Source organism: Pogoniulus pusillus, chromosome 10 (assembly GCF_015220805.1).
Source record: "Pogoniulus pusillus isolate bPogPus1 chromosome 10, bPogPus1.pri, whole genome shotgun sequence".
Taxonomy (NCBI): domain Eukaryota; kingdom Metazoa; phylum Chordata; class Aves; order Piciformes; family Lybiidae; genus Pogoniulus; species Pogoniulus pusillus.
In genome coordinates this window covers 28,614,444-28,632,635 of record NC_087273.1, presented here as the reverse complement: position 1 = coordinate 28,632,635, position 18,192 = coordinate 28,614,444, and the positions used below count along the sequence as shown (strand labels likewise).

Sequence of the window (18,192 nt, the reverse complement as noted above, 5' to 3'; positions counted from 1 at the left end):
TTCATTCTTATTTGTTTAGCTGATTTTTAAAATGAGCCTTGAAGGAAAAAAAAAAAAAAGATTAATTTTGGATATGGAGTAAACAGGATATGTTTTATACCCATTTTTATACCATGTATAGTATGCTTAATTTGAAAAAATGAAAATTGGATATAAATATCAATATTCTAACAATATTAAAGTAGGAAATTGGAATAAGCCTTAAGCTTCTATCTTAACTAATGCCACTGTGCTTTTTAGTGTTGTTGGATGCCACATTCAGGGAACTTTCCTGGTGTTGTCATTTTGTACAGCAGTATGGAACAGAAAACTCAAAGAAATATATTCCTTTTATTTTTCAGCATCAAAACAATGATTCCGCCAGGTGAATGCCTATATGCTGGGAGGAAAAGGAGGAAACCCATTCAGAAACAGTTAAGTATCATATTCATCTCAAAGTATCTCCCTCCAAACAGATGTGTTAGGAGTCTGTTTCTCGCTCGGTCTACTGACATAGGAGAGTCTTAATGTCTTTCTCTGCAGGAAGAAATCCCTAATCAAGAGACTAGCTCTTGGTCTAGCCTTGAGCTCTGTGGTAAAGGGTTGGACTTGATGATCTGTGAGGTCTCTTCCAACCTTGGTGATACTGTGATACTGTGATACTGGGATACTGTGAAATGCCCTCTGTTTTCTGTGGTTGCCATTTGTCTCTTGCTGAGGGTGATTTCTTAGTTCCTAGCAACATTCATCTCTTCCTCAAACTTTATCTGTTTGTGGGTTTCATCTCTGGTAAGCCTTTTCTGTGCTCATTCCCTCACTCAGGGGCTTCATAACTCTGATCTAAAGCAGCTGTTAACGTCCAAGACTTGTTGGCTGATAGGGCTCCTTTCAGTCTCTCCTTCAGTCTCCCAGACCTTGCTGAGATTTCAGGACTGTTGAAGCCACCTTATCCAAATAGAACTAGGAGACACTAATTTAACTATGTTGACAGTCCTTCAGACAGTACATTGTTTTCAAGTTCTACTTTTATATATGTAAGTAAACAAAAAACCCCCTAGGTATTCTTCTTTTGTCCCAGAAAGCTTTTAAACAAGCCCCATTAAATGGAGCCGGAGCCTACACTAAAGAATTTTGGCTTTTATGGAACGAGTTCAAACACCTGAAGCTCAGACTGATTGAAAAATTTCCATCAGATATGCTTTTCAGACAGAGAACCGGACTAAAGGAAATATTTTCTACCAAGTGTTTGTTTCCTGTGGAAATCTAACATTTTGCTGGTAATTCAAGCATGTGACGTCTAAACAGATCTTGTTTTTTAACCTCAGGCTAAAATCACTGTGCTGAAGTTAATGCTTATGCTAGAAATTCTAAAGCAACACTTCAGGACAGTTACCATTTCAGAGTTTCAGCCATTTCTTTGTCTCAAACCCTGGCATCTTGTAAAACTCTCTCCCTCCACAAAACATTGCTTGTGATGTTTTATAGCTCTTTAAATGGCAAGTGGCAGCTGCCCTAGCTCTGAGTGTATCTGTAACTGCCCACTTCAGCCAGAGCTGTACCAGTGCCAGGGCAAATAGAGACCTCAGGAGGTGCAACTCTGCTGCTTCCTACTTCTCATTTTAAGGCCCTTTGTGACATAGTCCTTCCTCCTACTTGGTGTCACACTCTTCTACTTCTCATCTGCTCTGCCAGTGTAATGTCTTCTTGACCATTAGTTCTGCCTTTGCCTTTCCTTCCTTTGAAGACCTAGAAGAGCTAGAAGGTATCAAGGGGTCCTCTTTCCTTCACCCAGCTTTCAGTTGGTTCTTTTTGCTTGTAGGAGATGGTGAACGTTTGCACATACACAGCTCTGACAGGACACCCATGCAATGCCCAAGCACAGCTCAGTGACTGTGGGTGCTGGTCAGTATGCTGTTACTTTGCTTTTAGCCTGCCTGTTGCATTTCATGGTCTCTCCCCTTTCCCTTATTGCTGAAGGCTTGTTGTCACAGTGAATGAATAGATTTTTCTCAGTTTAGATCATCTGCTGGTTTAACACTTCAGCACGCTTAAAAAACTTGGTCTGAGCGAATTTTTACAGGGTAGGGCTCCCTCAGAGGGTAGAGAACAGCAGACAGAGTTGTAGCTGCAGGAAATTCCTTTGTAAGCTCACCAAACTGGTTTACACTGGTGGCAGTCGTGGGCACATTGAATCATTAAATCACAAACGGCTCAATGCCTTACGTAGCGCTGGAACAGAAAATGCTCTCCTCGCCAGTCCCCACACTCTGTTCCTACCGAACAAGGGCTGGTGGCACAGGTCTGGTACCAGGTGCAAGTGCTTGTTGCTGCAGAGCAGAATTTGAAGAGTTTAACAACGCAAAGAAGAAAGTGCCAGCCTTATTGTTTTAATTACATGGGCTACTTTACTGTGCAGTGCTGTATGGAAAGCAGAGCAAAAGAGCTGCCGTCGAGTGAGTGCTGTGGCTCTGTTTAGACCTGATTTACACAAACACAAGAAGCACCTTCTACTTTCAGCTCAAAAGAAGGACCAGAATTGCCATTTGCCTCAAAAACAGCTCATTGAAAAATAGTCCGACCTGCCCTTTTCTGTTTATGGATAGCAAAGCTGAGCTTTCCATGGAACTTACATTGTTTTAAATTGCATCCACTTGGCACCTAATTACCATTTACATCAAACCCCTGTTTGTTTGGATTCATTCCCTTACTGAATCATTTCCTTCAGTTTTCAGGAAGACTTTGCCCTGAGCTTTCTCCTGTAGGCTTTTACACCATTCCTTGCAACCTCCAGAAAACTGTTCCTTATGCTCAGCACACATAATGCAGTGCACATAATTGCCTCAAACCATACCTTTCTGATACAAAGCAGTCACTATTTTATGTGGTAAATAGGCTTGAACAAATTCTATTCCATTTTAATCTTGACAGTTTTTACTCCTTGAGCTCATCAGTCTAATTTTCCATATTGGAATTAATTAGTTTTTTTCTGTCCTAAATTGCTTCCTTGCTTCAGCTTGTTTGTCAGATATAAAGAGCAATTAATAAAAGCTTATGTTCTTTAGCTTCTGCTCAGCTATAGGCTATATTCCTAGAAAGGTGCTGTGCTCCACAGGTCAGGCATCCTTTTGATATTATAGTGAAGAAGCATGAGCTTTGGTGCTTACTGCAAAAAATTACAGCCCAGTGCATGCACTCTTGTTTGTAAAATAGGTATTCCTTCTTTGCTGGTTGCATTATTTGTTGCAGATGTGCTCTCTCAAACAGAGGAAAGTTTTACATTGATACCAGTCAACAAAACCTCCCCAGTGTCTTTGAACGTAACTCTCTGTGTTATGGAAGTGCCACATGTCAGTACTGGCAATTTTGAGTGAAAAAGCAGGATTTGTATGTTTTCACTGACACCTACCTCAAACATATTTCCATTCATTTTGTTCACAAATGCTGTCCTATTACAATGAAGTGAGGCTCTCAAAAGCAGCAATGAATTTTTCATCCTTATTTTCTTTAAGAGGTTTTCAATTAGCAGCAATCACAGTATCACAGTATCACCAATGTTGGAAGAGACCTCATAGATCATCAAGTCCAACCCTTTACCACAGAGCTCAAGGCTAGACCATGGCACCAAGTGCCACGTCCAATCCTGCCTTGAACAGCTCCAGGGACGGCGACTCCACCACCTCCCCGGGCAGCCCATTCCAGTGTCCAATGACTCTCTCAGAGCTTAAATTTCCCCTGGCGTAACTTGAGGCTGTGTCCTCTCGTTCTGGTGCTGGCCACCTAAGAGAAGAGAGCAACCTCCTCCTGGCCACAACCACCCCTCAGGTAGTTGTAGACAGCAATAAGGTCACCCCTGAGCCTTCTCTTCTCCAGGCTAAACAATTCCAGCTCTCTCAGCCTCTCCTCGTAGGGCTGTGCTCAAGGCCTTCTCTGGACACGCTCAAGCATCTCAGTGTCCCTCCTAAACTGGGGGGCCCAGAACTGAACACAGTACTCAAGGTGTGGTCTAACCAGTGCAGAGTACAGGGGCAGAATGACCTCCCTGCTCCTGCTGACCACACCATTCCTGATGCAGGCCAGGATGCCACTGGCTCTCTTGGCCACCTGGGCACACTGCTGGCTCATGTAGACACTGTTTTTTTTTCATAGCAGTTACAATGATAAATTAATATTGCACTTCTGAGAAGGGAACATGCAAATGTTATGATGTAACCATTTAACCACACTGTGAAATACTAATGCTCAAAATAAAATAATGGCTGAAAAATCTAGTAATTGTGGGGAGTGTGGAAACACAGTAGTAAAGTGCTATAGATAATTCCCTTTACTCTGATTCACCACTAGACCACCATATAAGCTACATAAGGTTCTGATCCTTGCCTTTAGTGAGGTTCAAGTGGAATCTGTGAACCCACTTATACATTCCTTGCTTACAGTTTCTCATTCTTCAATACTTTTCCATCTTCTACTCCTTGAATTTTCTCTTAATGCCTCTTATTTTGGATCAAGTGCCTCAGGAAGTATGTGGCAATGTGCTTTAGTAAGAATTTGAACATGGGCATTACAAGAGTGAGTGGAAGACCAGCAGACACAGCATTAAGTCCTCTAGAAGATGCCAACTTGGCACTAGCACTGAGCTGCTGCACTCCCTCTGAGATCATGGATCCATGCAGTTTATGGCTTCAGTGGCCTGTGGCTCATTCCTGCACTTGAATACTGCTGGGTCAGGCAATGGCTTTGTGCTGGGGATAACCACCTTCTCAAGTTTCCCACTAGTCTTTTTGCTTGCTTGACTAGCTTGTGTTTCAGTACTGATCACCCTTTGATGTTGTTCTGGCAATCAGGTTCCCATCACTGCTTGGAAGTGCACCAGCTTTTCTTTTCCCCCTTCTTGAGAACATCAGCTTACACTCTCTGTGAGAAGAACACCAGTGGACACTCCAAACTCAGTTTCCTCATTTGCAATTTGTTTTTAATCTTAATTAATTCTCATGATAGATTTTCTGAGGTATCTGCTCCTGCCCAATGCATGAGAGGGACACAAAGTGGGGAGGACTATCAATGTTCTCAAGAGAAAAAACAAATTCTTAATTTTAATATTGCTACAGGAAGGTAAATGTGAAAAGGTTCACAGGATTTGTGAGCCTGGGGATGTTTTTTGCCTTTATTACCATACTTTAAAAAAAATCACTTCTAAAGACAGGCTCTTTTCTTAATTATCTCCTGACCCACAGGTTAATTTTGAGTCATTAAATGGAGGGAACTAAGATGATTTGAATGAATACATTGGACATTGAATAGGTTCATGCATTAGTCATGGTGATTTTCCTCTGCTCTTCTAACCTCCATTTGTACATCATAGATGGGAAATTGTGTGTCTTGGCATTGACTACACCGTGAAGATAGTACCCATATGCTAAAGTGAGAGAGTCTTGAGTAAGAGATATTAATTCTTTGTCTGTTTTTCACTGGGCAAATGTCTTTAGCTGATGTTGTGGTGTTAGGTTAGGCTGGACTTGATGATCTTAAAGGTCTTTTCTAGCCTCAGTGATTCTGTGATTCTGTGAAAAAAGGATCCAGTGCCCATGTCTTTGCACTATGGCCAATGCAAAAAGGTAAATGGTTTTGGCAGGGAACAGAAACTTCAAAGATGTTCACAGGAGGTAGGTTAAATATGCCTGTTATCAACTAATTGCAGACAACATCTCAGTCTCTGATAGTAATATCAGGAGGTTAAAACATGTAATTGAAAATGTGTTCCCCACCACAGAAGGCCTGCAGTTGGGAATGAAAAATCAAATCCTTCAAAGAGACACAGAGACCGTCTGAATGCAGAACTGGACCACCTGGCCAGCCTCTTGCCTTTTCCACCTGACATCATATCAAAGCTGGACAAACTTTCCGTCTTGCGCCTTAGCGTCAGCTACCTGCGAGTCAAAAGTTTCTTTCAAGGTAGGTCTTTGATACATCAGTATCCTGCTAAAGTTTCCTTCGAATGTATTTCTGCTCTCTGCTAAACCTGAGTAGTATTTACATAAAGAAAATAAATGAATTTGCATTGTGCACGGGATGTTGTGCTGGAAATTCTGTGCATCTCCTCCTACATAATTGTGGCTTTTTTTTGTTGTTTGCTCCAAATAATGAAGTGAAATCCCCAAATCAGCAAAGAGTTTTGGGGTAGCTGTAATACCTGTAGATTATTCGAGCTCTGGTTTTGTAGCTGTTATCATGCATGTTGTAATGCCTGTTCAAATGCCATCTGAAACTCTAGCAACTACTGTATTACCTGCATTTGCTATACGCCAAGAAGTGTATATGCCTGAAGAGCCAAAGAAAGGTCAATGTCTTTCAGGACAAGTGAGATCCAAAGTTTAAAGTGTTGACTAAAGCTGTACTAGGCTACTCTTTGTTTTTGCAGCTGTCTGGCACATCACACAATGAAAGCCAAATGTGCATGTTCAGATGTACATAGTAAAAGTTCTTTCAAATTTGCAGACAATTTTAGTTTCTTCTGCTGCTGAAAAGATCACAAGAGCAAAATCCAGAGTAGAGATTTAACAATGAAAATCCTCTCTAGAGTTGTTTAAAAAAGAAGAAGAAGAAGAGAAAGCCTATTTGAAGGAATATAACTGACCAAAGCTTGTAGGTGGACAGCAGAGATAAACATAAGTATTTTTTGAATGGATGTTAGTTTTCCTTTACTATTCTTTCCTATTATTATTGCTTATTATGTACAGTGTATACAAGGCAACCCTGTGTTTTTTAGGTTTTGCAAGGGGAATAGTATCTATTGCTTGGTTTCTTGCTTTTACAATATACTTTAGGATAAAAGAGATGCCAATTTGAAGAGGCTTTGGCAGACTGCAGGGCGTTATGTAAGATGACATCAGATTACAGATGATGATATTGCTGATTGCAGGAGTGTCCCTTGTCAACTGTGGAAGCTGGTTGCCCAGGTTCCAGCATCCTGCAGTTCAGAGTGCTTCTCTTTCCCTTTGAAAACATAGCTCAGCTTTAGTTTAGTTTCTCTTGGGTCGAAGAGCAATCTGCCTTTACTACTCTTCTCCACAGCTCCTAAGATCCATTGTCTCCTTTTTTAAAGAAGGAAAACAAGTAAAACCAGACTTCATTACTCTGAAATGTTCCATGTTTTGAGGCATTTCATTTAATTTAATCTCTGAATTACCTAATTGAACACACAGTTTGTGTTCCTTTCTATTTTATTTTTAAATGTTTACATCATGAAACTAAGGTTACAAAAACATTGTTTATAGTAGAGGAAGGAAATCACATGCAATTTTAAGACAGGAGAGCAGGCTGGAACTCCAGAAGGGTGGAGTGGAGGAGAGGTGAGCTATGGAAACTGGAGAAATGGGTGCTGGTGTTTGGGTAAGGGGAAGAGCAGCCTCTTCCATGGGCATCATGATCTGCTTTCTTTTAGCTGTAGGGAAATAAGGCACAACCTCCTTTTTTTAAACAAAAATTTTAGTAGGTAGTCACCTAAAAAAAGACAACAAACAAAATGTATCCATCCAAGCATTGTGATGACAGAGGACAGAAGAGTAGAAATGGCTTTTTTGTGGCTTTTCAAATCAAAGGATGGTACTAAGCTGAGAGCTGTTGTGAACCCTGAGAGAGGATAGGAAACAGCCCAGTGGCATACAGAGATGTTATAAAATTGGATATAAAATATAACACATCTGGAAAAAAAGACTTAGCAAAACTGTGCTAATTCACTCAGGGAAAATTAGTCCAAACAAAGTGATGTTCAATAGAAAGGAGAAACCTGGAAAAGAACATAAAAACAATAATCAAAGAGAGACAGTGGTCAGCAAATTGTTCTATGCTTGTAATATGATATGTTGACATAAACAAGAAAACCAAGTGTGGATTTTGTTCTGTTTGCCCAGAGGCAGCATGTCACTACACAGGAGGTTATAATCCCTCTCTGTGTGAGACCAGCATGATTCCATCTGCAATACAGCTTTCTGTTGTGGGCATCTCTTGGTCACAAGGGCATTAGTACACATTAAAGGGTTTGGACTATATGCAGGCAAGAACTGACTGTTGAACTCAATGGACACAAAAAAACCCCATTAAAATTGGTGGAAATGTGTACAGTTTATTTACTTCCATTGTTTGTCTTCATAGAAGAGAAAGAAGAGAAAAGAAGGAGGTGCATAGGACATTTTAAAGTCACACAACAGAGAATCCCAAGAACAATGACAAGCAAACTGAAATTTGGCTTGCATATCAAGCAAAACATATCTGTGATAAGTTCTAGTCAGCTATCCCAATATTCTCAAAATTGATGCAGTGGAGATTCAGGACATTCAAATTTGTAATCTATAAATTGCAGGCATGCACATCTTTTGTTTCAAAGACTGTTCTGTGAGTTCAGCTTAAAATCCATGGTTTTCAAAAGTGTTTGCACGAATGCTGTTTTAACACCATGTTTTAAAACCCATGAATAGTGCTATTTGACACAGAAGTTCATTTATGACACTGCAGATTCAACTCATAATAGTTAGCAATTTCTATAACACACCTACAACAGTTCCAGTGCTTTCTAGACATGCTGATTTCCTTACCACTAGGTGTCCTTTCAGCAGCTACTCTGCCATACTCAGTGTGTAGCAGCAATGTTATATTTACAAAGATCAATAGCCAATTAGAGGGCATAGTGTGACCTCACCATAATCATTTGAAGTATGAGAATAATTTTGCAGAGAATTAATTATTAGGGGGTGGAGAATATTAATCAATCATTTATTCCCTCCTTGGTGTCCATTACAGCTTAGTACCTTGGAGCACATGGCCAGTTCATCTTAGTTAAGTTGTTTAAACAGAAGTCTGGTTCTTTTCTGAAATGCAGACAGCTTTTTTTTTAGTATTTAGTTTAAGTCATTCTTAGAAATGTTTTCCTTCAGCTGCAGAACAGTTCTTCTGTCTGTTTGGTTTAGTCTTCATTTCTCTATTATCAGTTGGCAGTGACTATTAATAGCCCACTCCCCTCAAGCTATACACATTTGTCATTTTGTATTTTCCTAATATGCACTTAGAAATAGCTTGCAATGATAACCTTCCAATTTCACCAGATTTCTTGTATAGTGCAGCATGAAACAATGCTTAGGCTGACAGACAGCAACTGCTACAGGAAACTGTCCTGGTCATTTGGACCTGAAAAAAAATTTGACTTGAGTATGACTTCTGCAAGAGTGGAGTGGAACTTAGTAATATGTGAACACTTAAACTTGCTCGGCCTCTGTCTTGGCTGTATTCCATCTTGGTTAATTGTAGTCTGTCTTCCTTTACCACTCTTGAAAATATATCCTTTAGTGCCTCTTATTTCTCAGTTTTTCTACTGGTGGAAAAATGGTAGTCTTGCACTACTTCAAAACTGACTCCTTTTTGTGGATTGTTTAAATTGTTCCTTAACTAAACTATAGGTATTAACATCTCAGCTCCTTTCTGAGAGACAGCTAATTTAATCTTCCCATTATCTGTAAGGAAAATACTCATGGCAATTCAGATTGACCAATACAGTTACAATTCGAGCTTAAAGCTCTTCGTATTTCAGCTTTTAGAGTAACTAAGCTTGTACCAGTAGACCACTTAAACTTTTCTTCATCATACCCTTCATTAATGTTATTACTCCTTAGCCATAAGCACTCCTGATAAAAGGTAACTGATGTTGTTGATGTTTTAGACGGCAAATGCGGAGACCTCACTATGAATCACTTTTTTGGTTATTCAAGAAGTGGAAGTGTTTTAAATCCTTGACTACATAATTTATAGAACAAGTAATTTAATTCAAGAGTTTGTTATTTTCCCCTTCTGGACATTTTATGCAAGCACAAATGTGCGTTTTGTGTTTATACATACACACACACGAATGCAGACACAGAGACATGCATGCACACCCAAACCCAGTGTCATCGCAACAAAAGCTTCCCTTGCAGCAATATTTTGGCTCTCTGTCTTTCTCTCAGACTTAAGTGCCTTCTCTGTACCTACACACTTCCAGACTTCATTAATTTTGAATGCTGATAGAGGTATGGGTGTCTAAGTAAAGAAAGCAGAGTCATAGATTAACTCTGTGAATAAATATATTAACAGTTGCTAACAATGTTTGAGTTTAAATTCCAATCTTGGTCTTTCAAAAATTAGTGACAGTCAAACACAGAGCCATGTTGTTTGACTTGCCTTAGACTAAAGTTATGTATGGATTATAAACTGAATTACAGTGCAGTCTGAGAAATTTGTCTATAAATCTTAATTCATCTGCTTCCACACAGATTTAGGGAACAGGCATGTATAGACTGTCCTGAGTAAAGAATCATCTCTGTCTAAACCCAAGGGTCATTTTTCTAATGTGTTTTTGGTAAATCTGCAGCATGAGTGATTCTACACATTCCTTGACAGTCCTTAGTGCTCAAGCTGGAACTCTCCTACTGCATTTTAAGCCTTCCTTCTGCAGAAGAACAGTTTATTGCCTTTTCTTGCGGCACTCCAGCTTTTACAGCCATGATGGTGTCTCACTTTTCCTTCAGACTCTTCTTCTTTAGACAAAACAGCTCTGTCCTGCTCCTTTGCTCTTGAGGGCTCCATTTTCTTGAACCATTTCTGTCACTCTGCTTTTGTCAGGATTAACCTAGGGTATGTATCATAGTATCATAGTATCATCAGGGTTGGAAGAGACCTCACAGATCATCGAATGTGCAATGCATCCTTCCAGTTTACAGCAAATGACTGATACCTTTTCTTAGGTTATGCTTTCTTAGGTAAGCTTGGACCAAGACATTGTGAGACAGTAGGAATAGCCTTTTTAAAGTTATCAAGACAGGTAATATCTATTCTTCCCATTCACATGTCCATTTGTAGAGGGTAGTTTAAAGTAACATGGCAATATATCCTTGACAGATGTGTTGATTTCAATTTCTTTTTTATTACCTTTATGCTTTTACAAATAGGTTGTTCAATATTTTGCTCCACTATTTTTCTATGGATTGAAATTCATCTTAGTGCTCCTTTGGTGTCCTCTTCCCATGCTTTCTAAATATAAGCTCCACATTTTTCCTCTTCTAGTCTTTCAAAATCTCCCCTCTCTATCATAATTTCTCACAGCTCATAGCTCTGAGTATGCTTCAGCTGTTTATCAGAATACACTGCAGTGAGTCTCACCAGATGCAATTAAACTCACCCAAGCACCCAGGGTGGTAGCATTGTTGCTGGTGTTTAGTGTCAGTACCTGTCTGACCCTAGATAGTGGGAGTAAACATAGACACAGTAATTAAGCATTTTTTGGGCACTACCTGTAGCTTCCTCTCTGCAGAGCAGCAGAAAACTCTCTCCCCAATCTTGCACGATTAAAGGATCTCCAGCATGCTTTTTAGAACCCTCCCTTTCTTGCTACATCTTATTTCATGCATTGGCTTCTCTGTTTTCTCTTGTTATCCACGTGTGCCTTTTTTTTTCCCCCTATGAGCTTCCAGACATTGAAGAATTTAGGATGTTGTTATAATGACCTTGTTTTATATTGCCCACTCTTCACTGCTACTGATGTAGCTTATATTTTCCCCCATATATGTTGGTTTGTTGAAATATCATTCAGCTCCTACTTCTCTTAGATATCTGTCCTCTGAGATTTTTCTTTCCAGTTCTTCAGGTGAACCTTCTTTAGTTTCAGTGTTCTCATGTTGCTATGCCTTGGACTGCTGTTGCTGGAAAAAACAATGGTTCCAAGATTTCTTGGTCATTTTCACCAAGCTGCCCTTGTCTCTTTTAACCTTTCAGTTAAACCTTTTTTATATATTTATCTTTCCAGTTCTGACAGAATAGTGCACACTGTGTGCTTTCTTCTGATTTAGCAGTTGTATTGGTGGATCATTTCCTTTTATTACTTTCTGTGTTTGGTGTGATCCAATTCCTACTGAACTTTAATGGTATGGGACTTTTTGCTTTTAAGAAGAAAGCAACAATGGATTCCTCCCAGCTGGCCTGATTTTCAGTATCTTCAATTACAGCCTGCTGCAGCTTTCTTCTCCCCTTATTGTGTCCATGGTTGTTGATCTCTTAGCTCAGTAACATACGTGTACTTCTTACTACTTTGATTCAGATTCCTAGCTTCCCTCATCAGATTCTTTAGATAGCAGGGTTCTGAACTTTGGCCACAACAACCCCAAGCAGCGCTATAGGCTGGGGACAGAGTGGCTGGAGAGCAGTCAGGAGGAAAGGGACCTGGGGGTACTGATAGATAGTAGCTGAAGATGAGCCAGCAGTGTGCCCAGGTGGCCAAGAGAGCCAATGGCATCCTGGCCTGCATCAGGAACAGTGTGGCCAGTAGGACAAGGGAGGTTATTCTTCCCCTGTACTCAGCACTGGTCAGACCACACCTTGAGTACTGTGTCCAGTTCTGGGCCCCTCAATTCAAGAAGGATGTTGAGGTGCTGGAACATGTCCAGAGAAGGGCAACAAAGCTGGTGAGGGGCCTGGAGCACAAATCCTATGAGGAGAGGTTGAGGCCTGTTTAGCCTGGAGAAGAGGAGGCTCAGGGGTGATCTTATTACTGTCTACAACTACCTGAAGGGACATTGTAGCCAGGTGGGGGGTGGCCTCTTCTCCCAGGCAACCAGCAATAGAACAAGGGGACACAGTCTCAAGTTGTGCCAGGGTAGGTATAGGCTGGATGTTAGGAAGAAGTTCTTCACAGAGAGAGTGATTGGCATTGGAATGGGCTGCCCAGGGAGGTGGTGGAGGCACCGTCCCTGGGGGTCTTCAAGAAAAGCCTGGATGAGGCACTTAGTGCCATGGTCTGGTTGATTGGATAGGGCTGGGTGCTAGGTTGGACTGGATGATCTTGGAGGTCTCTTCCAACCTGGTTGATTCTATGATTCTATGATAAGGAAGCAAAGAATGATCTTGCTTTCAGTGCATTATCTGCAATGGAATATTATTCAGCACTGCTGTGGGAGTGCTGCTTACCTGAATCAAAGCTCCTGGTCTGAGGATCCTACTGTAGGATTCTACTGCAATACATGTTCTAGGGTTCTTAGGCATCCCTTTTATCCCCTCTATCTCTCCCTAACATTTCTACATTGCTGGACATTTCTTTTCAAATTACCTCAATGAATTTATTTTCTGGATTGACAAGTTCTCCTCTTTTGGTGTAAGTATGTTGGTTTGGGGTTTGTTTGTGTGTTAGTTTTTTATTTTACTTTGAATAATCAAGAAAAATATTCCCACAGCAAATTTTAACTGATTTTGAAGCTAAACTCGTGAGTTAGTTGTTACAATGACAGCTTGTAATGGACACATTTCTATGTGAAAATTTCCTCTTTTATTTGTTAACTGGTTCCAGTAGCCTGACACTTTTCTTTAAATTTAAAAACTTAGTGAATCACAGAGGGGCCAAAGTTGGAAGGGATGTCTTGAAGTCATCTTGTCCAACACCCCCTGCTCAAGCAAGGTCACAGAGATCAAGTTTTGCAGGGCTGCATCCAGATGCTTTTGAATATCTTCAAGAACAGATATTGCACAACTTCTCTGGGCAACCTCTGCCAATGTTCAGTGACCCTCACAGTGACAAAAATGTTTCCTGGTGTTCAGGGGGAACCTCCTATGTTTCAGTTTGTGCCCATTATCTCTGATCCTGTCACTGGACACCAGTGAAAAGAGTTTGTCTTCTTCTTTACACCCTAGTGTTCATGCTATGCATAGATGTCCATGCTGATGAGATCCTTCCTGAGCTTTCTTTTCTCCAAGCTGAACAATCCCAGCTTTCTCAACCTTTCCTTATAGGAGAAATGCTCCAATTGTTTCATCGTCTTCATGTCCTTTCATTGGATTCTCTCCAGGTCCTTTATACTGATGTATTTAGAACAGATAGAGGAAAAGTAAAATTAGAAAAGATCTGAAAGACAAATCAGTATTCTAAGAGTGGCTATGTTGAGAACAGAACAAAATGCCTAAATCTACAATCTTGATTCCTCTTCATTCCCATCATTCTTCTCTTGGTATGATTTATATATTGATTTTCATTGTGGCAATAACAAAAGGCTTTCAGATTATCCACAAGCCTCTAGTTTTTGATGAAACATGTATTTTGAGTTGCAAAATCTAAGGTTTCAGTTGTGGCTCTCTGCTTAGCTAGGGCTGAAGTCAACACCTGGAGTCAAGAAGTCCTTAACACATCTGAATATTTTAATAATTACATGTTTGTTTTTTGAAGACATATTCCACTGATTTAGAGCACTCCTACTCCTGGGCTCTGAAACAAAATGCTTGAATGATTTCTTTCAGAAAGACTTTTCTTTTTTGAACACATACAAAATGTCTTTGGGGTATATATTGCTGTAGTCTACAGTCACAGTTTGTTATATTGCCTATAAGCATTTAGGTTGTTTAGGTTTCTTAGGGCAGCATATTCAATGGCTTGCACTGAGAAGGAACCTTCATGGTCAGAGTAGGTAGGTCATAAGTAAAGTTATTCTTGTGGTTGTACTGAACTGTTGTATTCAAATTTATCACAGCATTCAGACTGTGTCAACCAAACAGGGACTGTGCATGAAAGAAACTTTTTCCCTTCTCTACTGCTCTGTAATTTTACCATCTTCATAACAATATAGTAATTGAAAAAAGGAATAAATGTTCTGCTGCATAAGTGGTACCTAAGTAAATCTTTGAAGGAAGACCAATTATCTGCAAATCATTATCTAATCAAGTGCTAAAATACCACCTCAGTGACATTTTAGTAGAAGTGTCAAAACTTTAAGCAGGCTAGCTGCAGAGGTTTGTTCGTGAGATCTGGCAGGACTTGTTTCTGGAGAAGCAGTTGCACATTGACTGTCCCCTGCATCACCTAATTTCAAGCAGTGGAATATTTTTACTGGATTATTTAGTATTTTCAGTTTTTCATTGTGAAATATTTCTTATACTTTTTAATCTTCCCCTTGTTTCCTAGGCCCACCATTCATTCCATATAACAAATATCTGCAGCTGTTTTGCACTACATGTCCTAGATAACCTGAAGATTTCTTTGACCCTTGTGAGACCATTGTTGGCTTTCAGAGGAGGAGTGTATCTCCTCTTTCTACCTTGTTGTATAAGTATTGAGTTCCTTGTGCTAGGTGGCTTTCTCTTCAGATTCCTGTAAGCAAGATGGTTTTTGTAGGAGAAGGAGAGTAGATTTACAAGCAGGATTTACTGCAGAGCAAGCCTACATTCAGGAAGAACAAGAGGACTCCCACATAGCTTGAATTCCTGTCACCTCTGAAGATCAGGCAAAGCTGTTAGTGCAACAGTAATGCCACATTGTGAGACTGGCTTTGAATTCCATACTTATTTTTTGAACAGTGGCAAAGAAAGAATCACAGTTATAAATAAATGTCAGACCTTTTATGATACTGCTTGCATACTTGTGTCAGGCGCTGCATCTGGTTTATATTGTCAGATCTCAAGCTCAGAGCTTTTGGGCTGCATCAGCCACCTGCACAAAGCATAATCCATAAGAGCTGGACTCTGTGCTGTCTTTGGAAAAGATACCATCATGACCATTCTTGCAGAATTTCCTCTTGCAATTCTAGATCAATATCTTATCCACTTTCTGTTACTGGGTACCATTCAAATGATCACCCCTGTAGGCCTCAGCATTTCTCCTGACATGAACAAGATTGATTAGAAAACCAAGGAGCTGGAAATGACAAGTGATGAGAGGCAAATCTTTGTTAGATTTATCCCGAGGGCATTTAGCACTGGAAGAGTTCCACTGTTTCTAGTGATAGTAAGACTACAGTGAGGACCAGATTACATGGTCACAGATGCATATGATGGCTGTTTGTATAGGTGTTCCCACAAGCTACAGCTGCTATATTGGTCCAACTCTAGAGGAAGTCCCTAAAATACTTTCAGCTGTTAAGTGTGGGTTTTTATTTTTCTCCAGCTTGCTTAGTAATTTGTAACCATTCTGACAGGGGAGGCATTTATGTTCAGTTGCATTCGGTTAGCTCACACTGTGCATCTCACGTAGCATTGATGTAAATAAATGTAGGTATGTGGATAAAAAAACCCAACCCCCTGGGTCTATCTAATCTGGTTGCCTGGTAAGTGCACTCTCTTTTGCATTCAGTGATGTTCATCTTGTGTGTTCATTGTGCTTGCTCTGTTCTTTCTCTGCATATTTGACCCTGCTATTGAAATACCCTTTTAATCCTTTATGGATCAAATTCCATTATCCTATGCTATAAAAAATGGACTTGCATTCACTTTATTTTCTGAAGTTAAATTGTGTTTGGAGATTGAGAAAGAATTCAGTTTAAGTTTATTTCCACTGTAATCCAAGTTTTCATAGAATAGAATCATAGAATCATAGAATCAACCAGGTTGGAAGAGACCTCCAAGATCATCCAGTCCAACCTAGCACCCAGCCCTATCCAATCAACTAGACCATGGCACTAAGTGCCTCAGCCAGGCTTTTCTTGAACACCTCCAGGGACAGTGACTCCACCACCTCCCTGGGCAGCCCATTCCAATGCCAATCACTCTCTCTGTGAGGAACTTACCTATACCTCCCCTGGCACAACTTGAGACTGTGTCCCCTTGTTCTATTGCTGGTTGCCTGGGAGAAGAGGCCACATGACAGACACTCTATAGTCTAGTCAAAAAGAAAATATTGAAATAAGAGGATTACTTCTAAGATTTTTCATTCACATTGATTTAATAACAGGACATTAATGACATGTATTATAATCTAATATTTAATAGTGTCAGCAATATCTTTTTTAACTTGGTTGGCGGTGATGATCCTACAGGTAATAGAAGTTTCCTTGGATATGGAAACAAGATTGGTTTTCATCATAGGAAAGATGGCATTTTTATTCCAGAAATTCCTAGCAATTGCTGTGAGTGTAGAAGGCAGTAGCAATCATATTGTCCTAATCACTGTTGCAGTGGATGGGAAGTAGGCAAGCATTAATTCAGGCATGAACTTTGGCTTGGTTTACACTTGTTCTCAGCTTCACCAGTGATTACCATCTGAGAGGAAACATGTTTCTTTGTTGTCAAGAAAATGATTTACTTTGTTTCTTATTTTAAACACAGATACGTTTTAAAGGAAAGACAATACCTCTTATCCAAAACAACAAGGAATTTAGCTTGGCGTGATATTATTGCACAGGGCTTTGAAGAGAAATAGGGCAGTTTCAGGTGAGGGAACAGTGTGAGATGCTGTCCTGGCTTCTCTTCTCCCTTTGCTACCAGCTCACTTTTGGATTACAGCACATGGTGGAAGCTGTCTATAGAGAACTCTGAAACAAAGTGTCTGTTAGAGTGGATCCTGTATTCAGAGGCAGAGTGGCCATGTCACTTGGGGATAAGCTAAACAACCACACTTTCCCCCAAGATTTTGTTATCTCCATGTAGGAGCACAAGAGGCTGTGTGTCCATACCAGTACCCTTAGAGCTAGCTCAAAGATCTCTGAGCTTATACTCACAGAATGATAGTATCATAGAATGCTTTGGACTGGAAGGGGCCTTTAATGGTGATCTAGTCCACACCCCTTGCAATGAGCAGGGATATCTTGTACTAGATCAGGTTGCTCAGAACCCCATCCAGCCTTACCTGGAATGTTTCCAGGCATGGGACATCTACTACCTGTCTGGGCAACCTGTGCTGGTTGCTCAGACAGTTACAGGTTGCCCAGACAATATTCATCAGAAAAAAACCCCAAGCTTATCTCTAGTCTAAATGTACTCTCTTCTAGTTTAAAACCATTATGTTTTGTCCTGTCACAACAGTCTCTGCTGTCTACAACTACCTGAGGGGTGGTTGTGGCCAGGAGGAGGTTGCTCTCTTCTCTCAGGTGGCCAGCACCAAAACAAGAGGACACAGCCTCAGGCTGTGACAGGGGAAATTTAGGCTCGAGGTGAGGAGAAAGTTCTTCACTGAGAGAGTCATTGGACACTGGAATGGGCTGCCCGGGGAGGTGGTGGAGTCGCCGTCCCTGGAGCTGTTCAAGGCAAGGTTGGACGTGGCACTTGGTGCCGTGGTCTAGCCTTGAGCTCTGTGGTAAAGGGTTGGACTTGATGATCTGTGAGGTCTCTTCCAACCCTGATGATACTGTGATTAAAAGACTGTCTTCATCTTTCTTTTGTGACCTCCTACTGGGGCTCTGGGGAGCTGAAGCAAGGTCTCCCTGGAGCTTTTTCTTCTTGAGTTTG

General features: G+C 40.5%; 1 protein-coding gene across 1 annotated transcript in view; it reads left to right on the top strand.

The window, feature by feature from the left end:
* Nucleotides 1-348: 348 nt before the first annotated feature.
* The window catches only part of AHRR (aryl hydrocarbon receptor repressor), an 82,502-nt gene continuing 64,658 nt past the window's right edge, over nucleotides 349-18,192 (top strand). Inside the window, exons 1-2 of the mRNA XM_064150417.1 lie at nucleotides 349-413; nucleotides 5,747-5,928. Coding sequence (XP_064006487.1) covers nucleotides 352-413; nucleotides 5,747-5,928 — 244 coding nt within the window. The 5' untranslated portion in view covers nucleotides 349-351. The remainder of the gene's footprint in view (nucleotides 414-5,746; nucleotides 5,929-18,192) is intronic.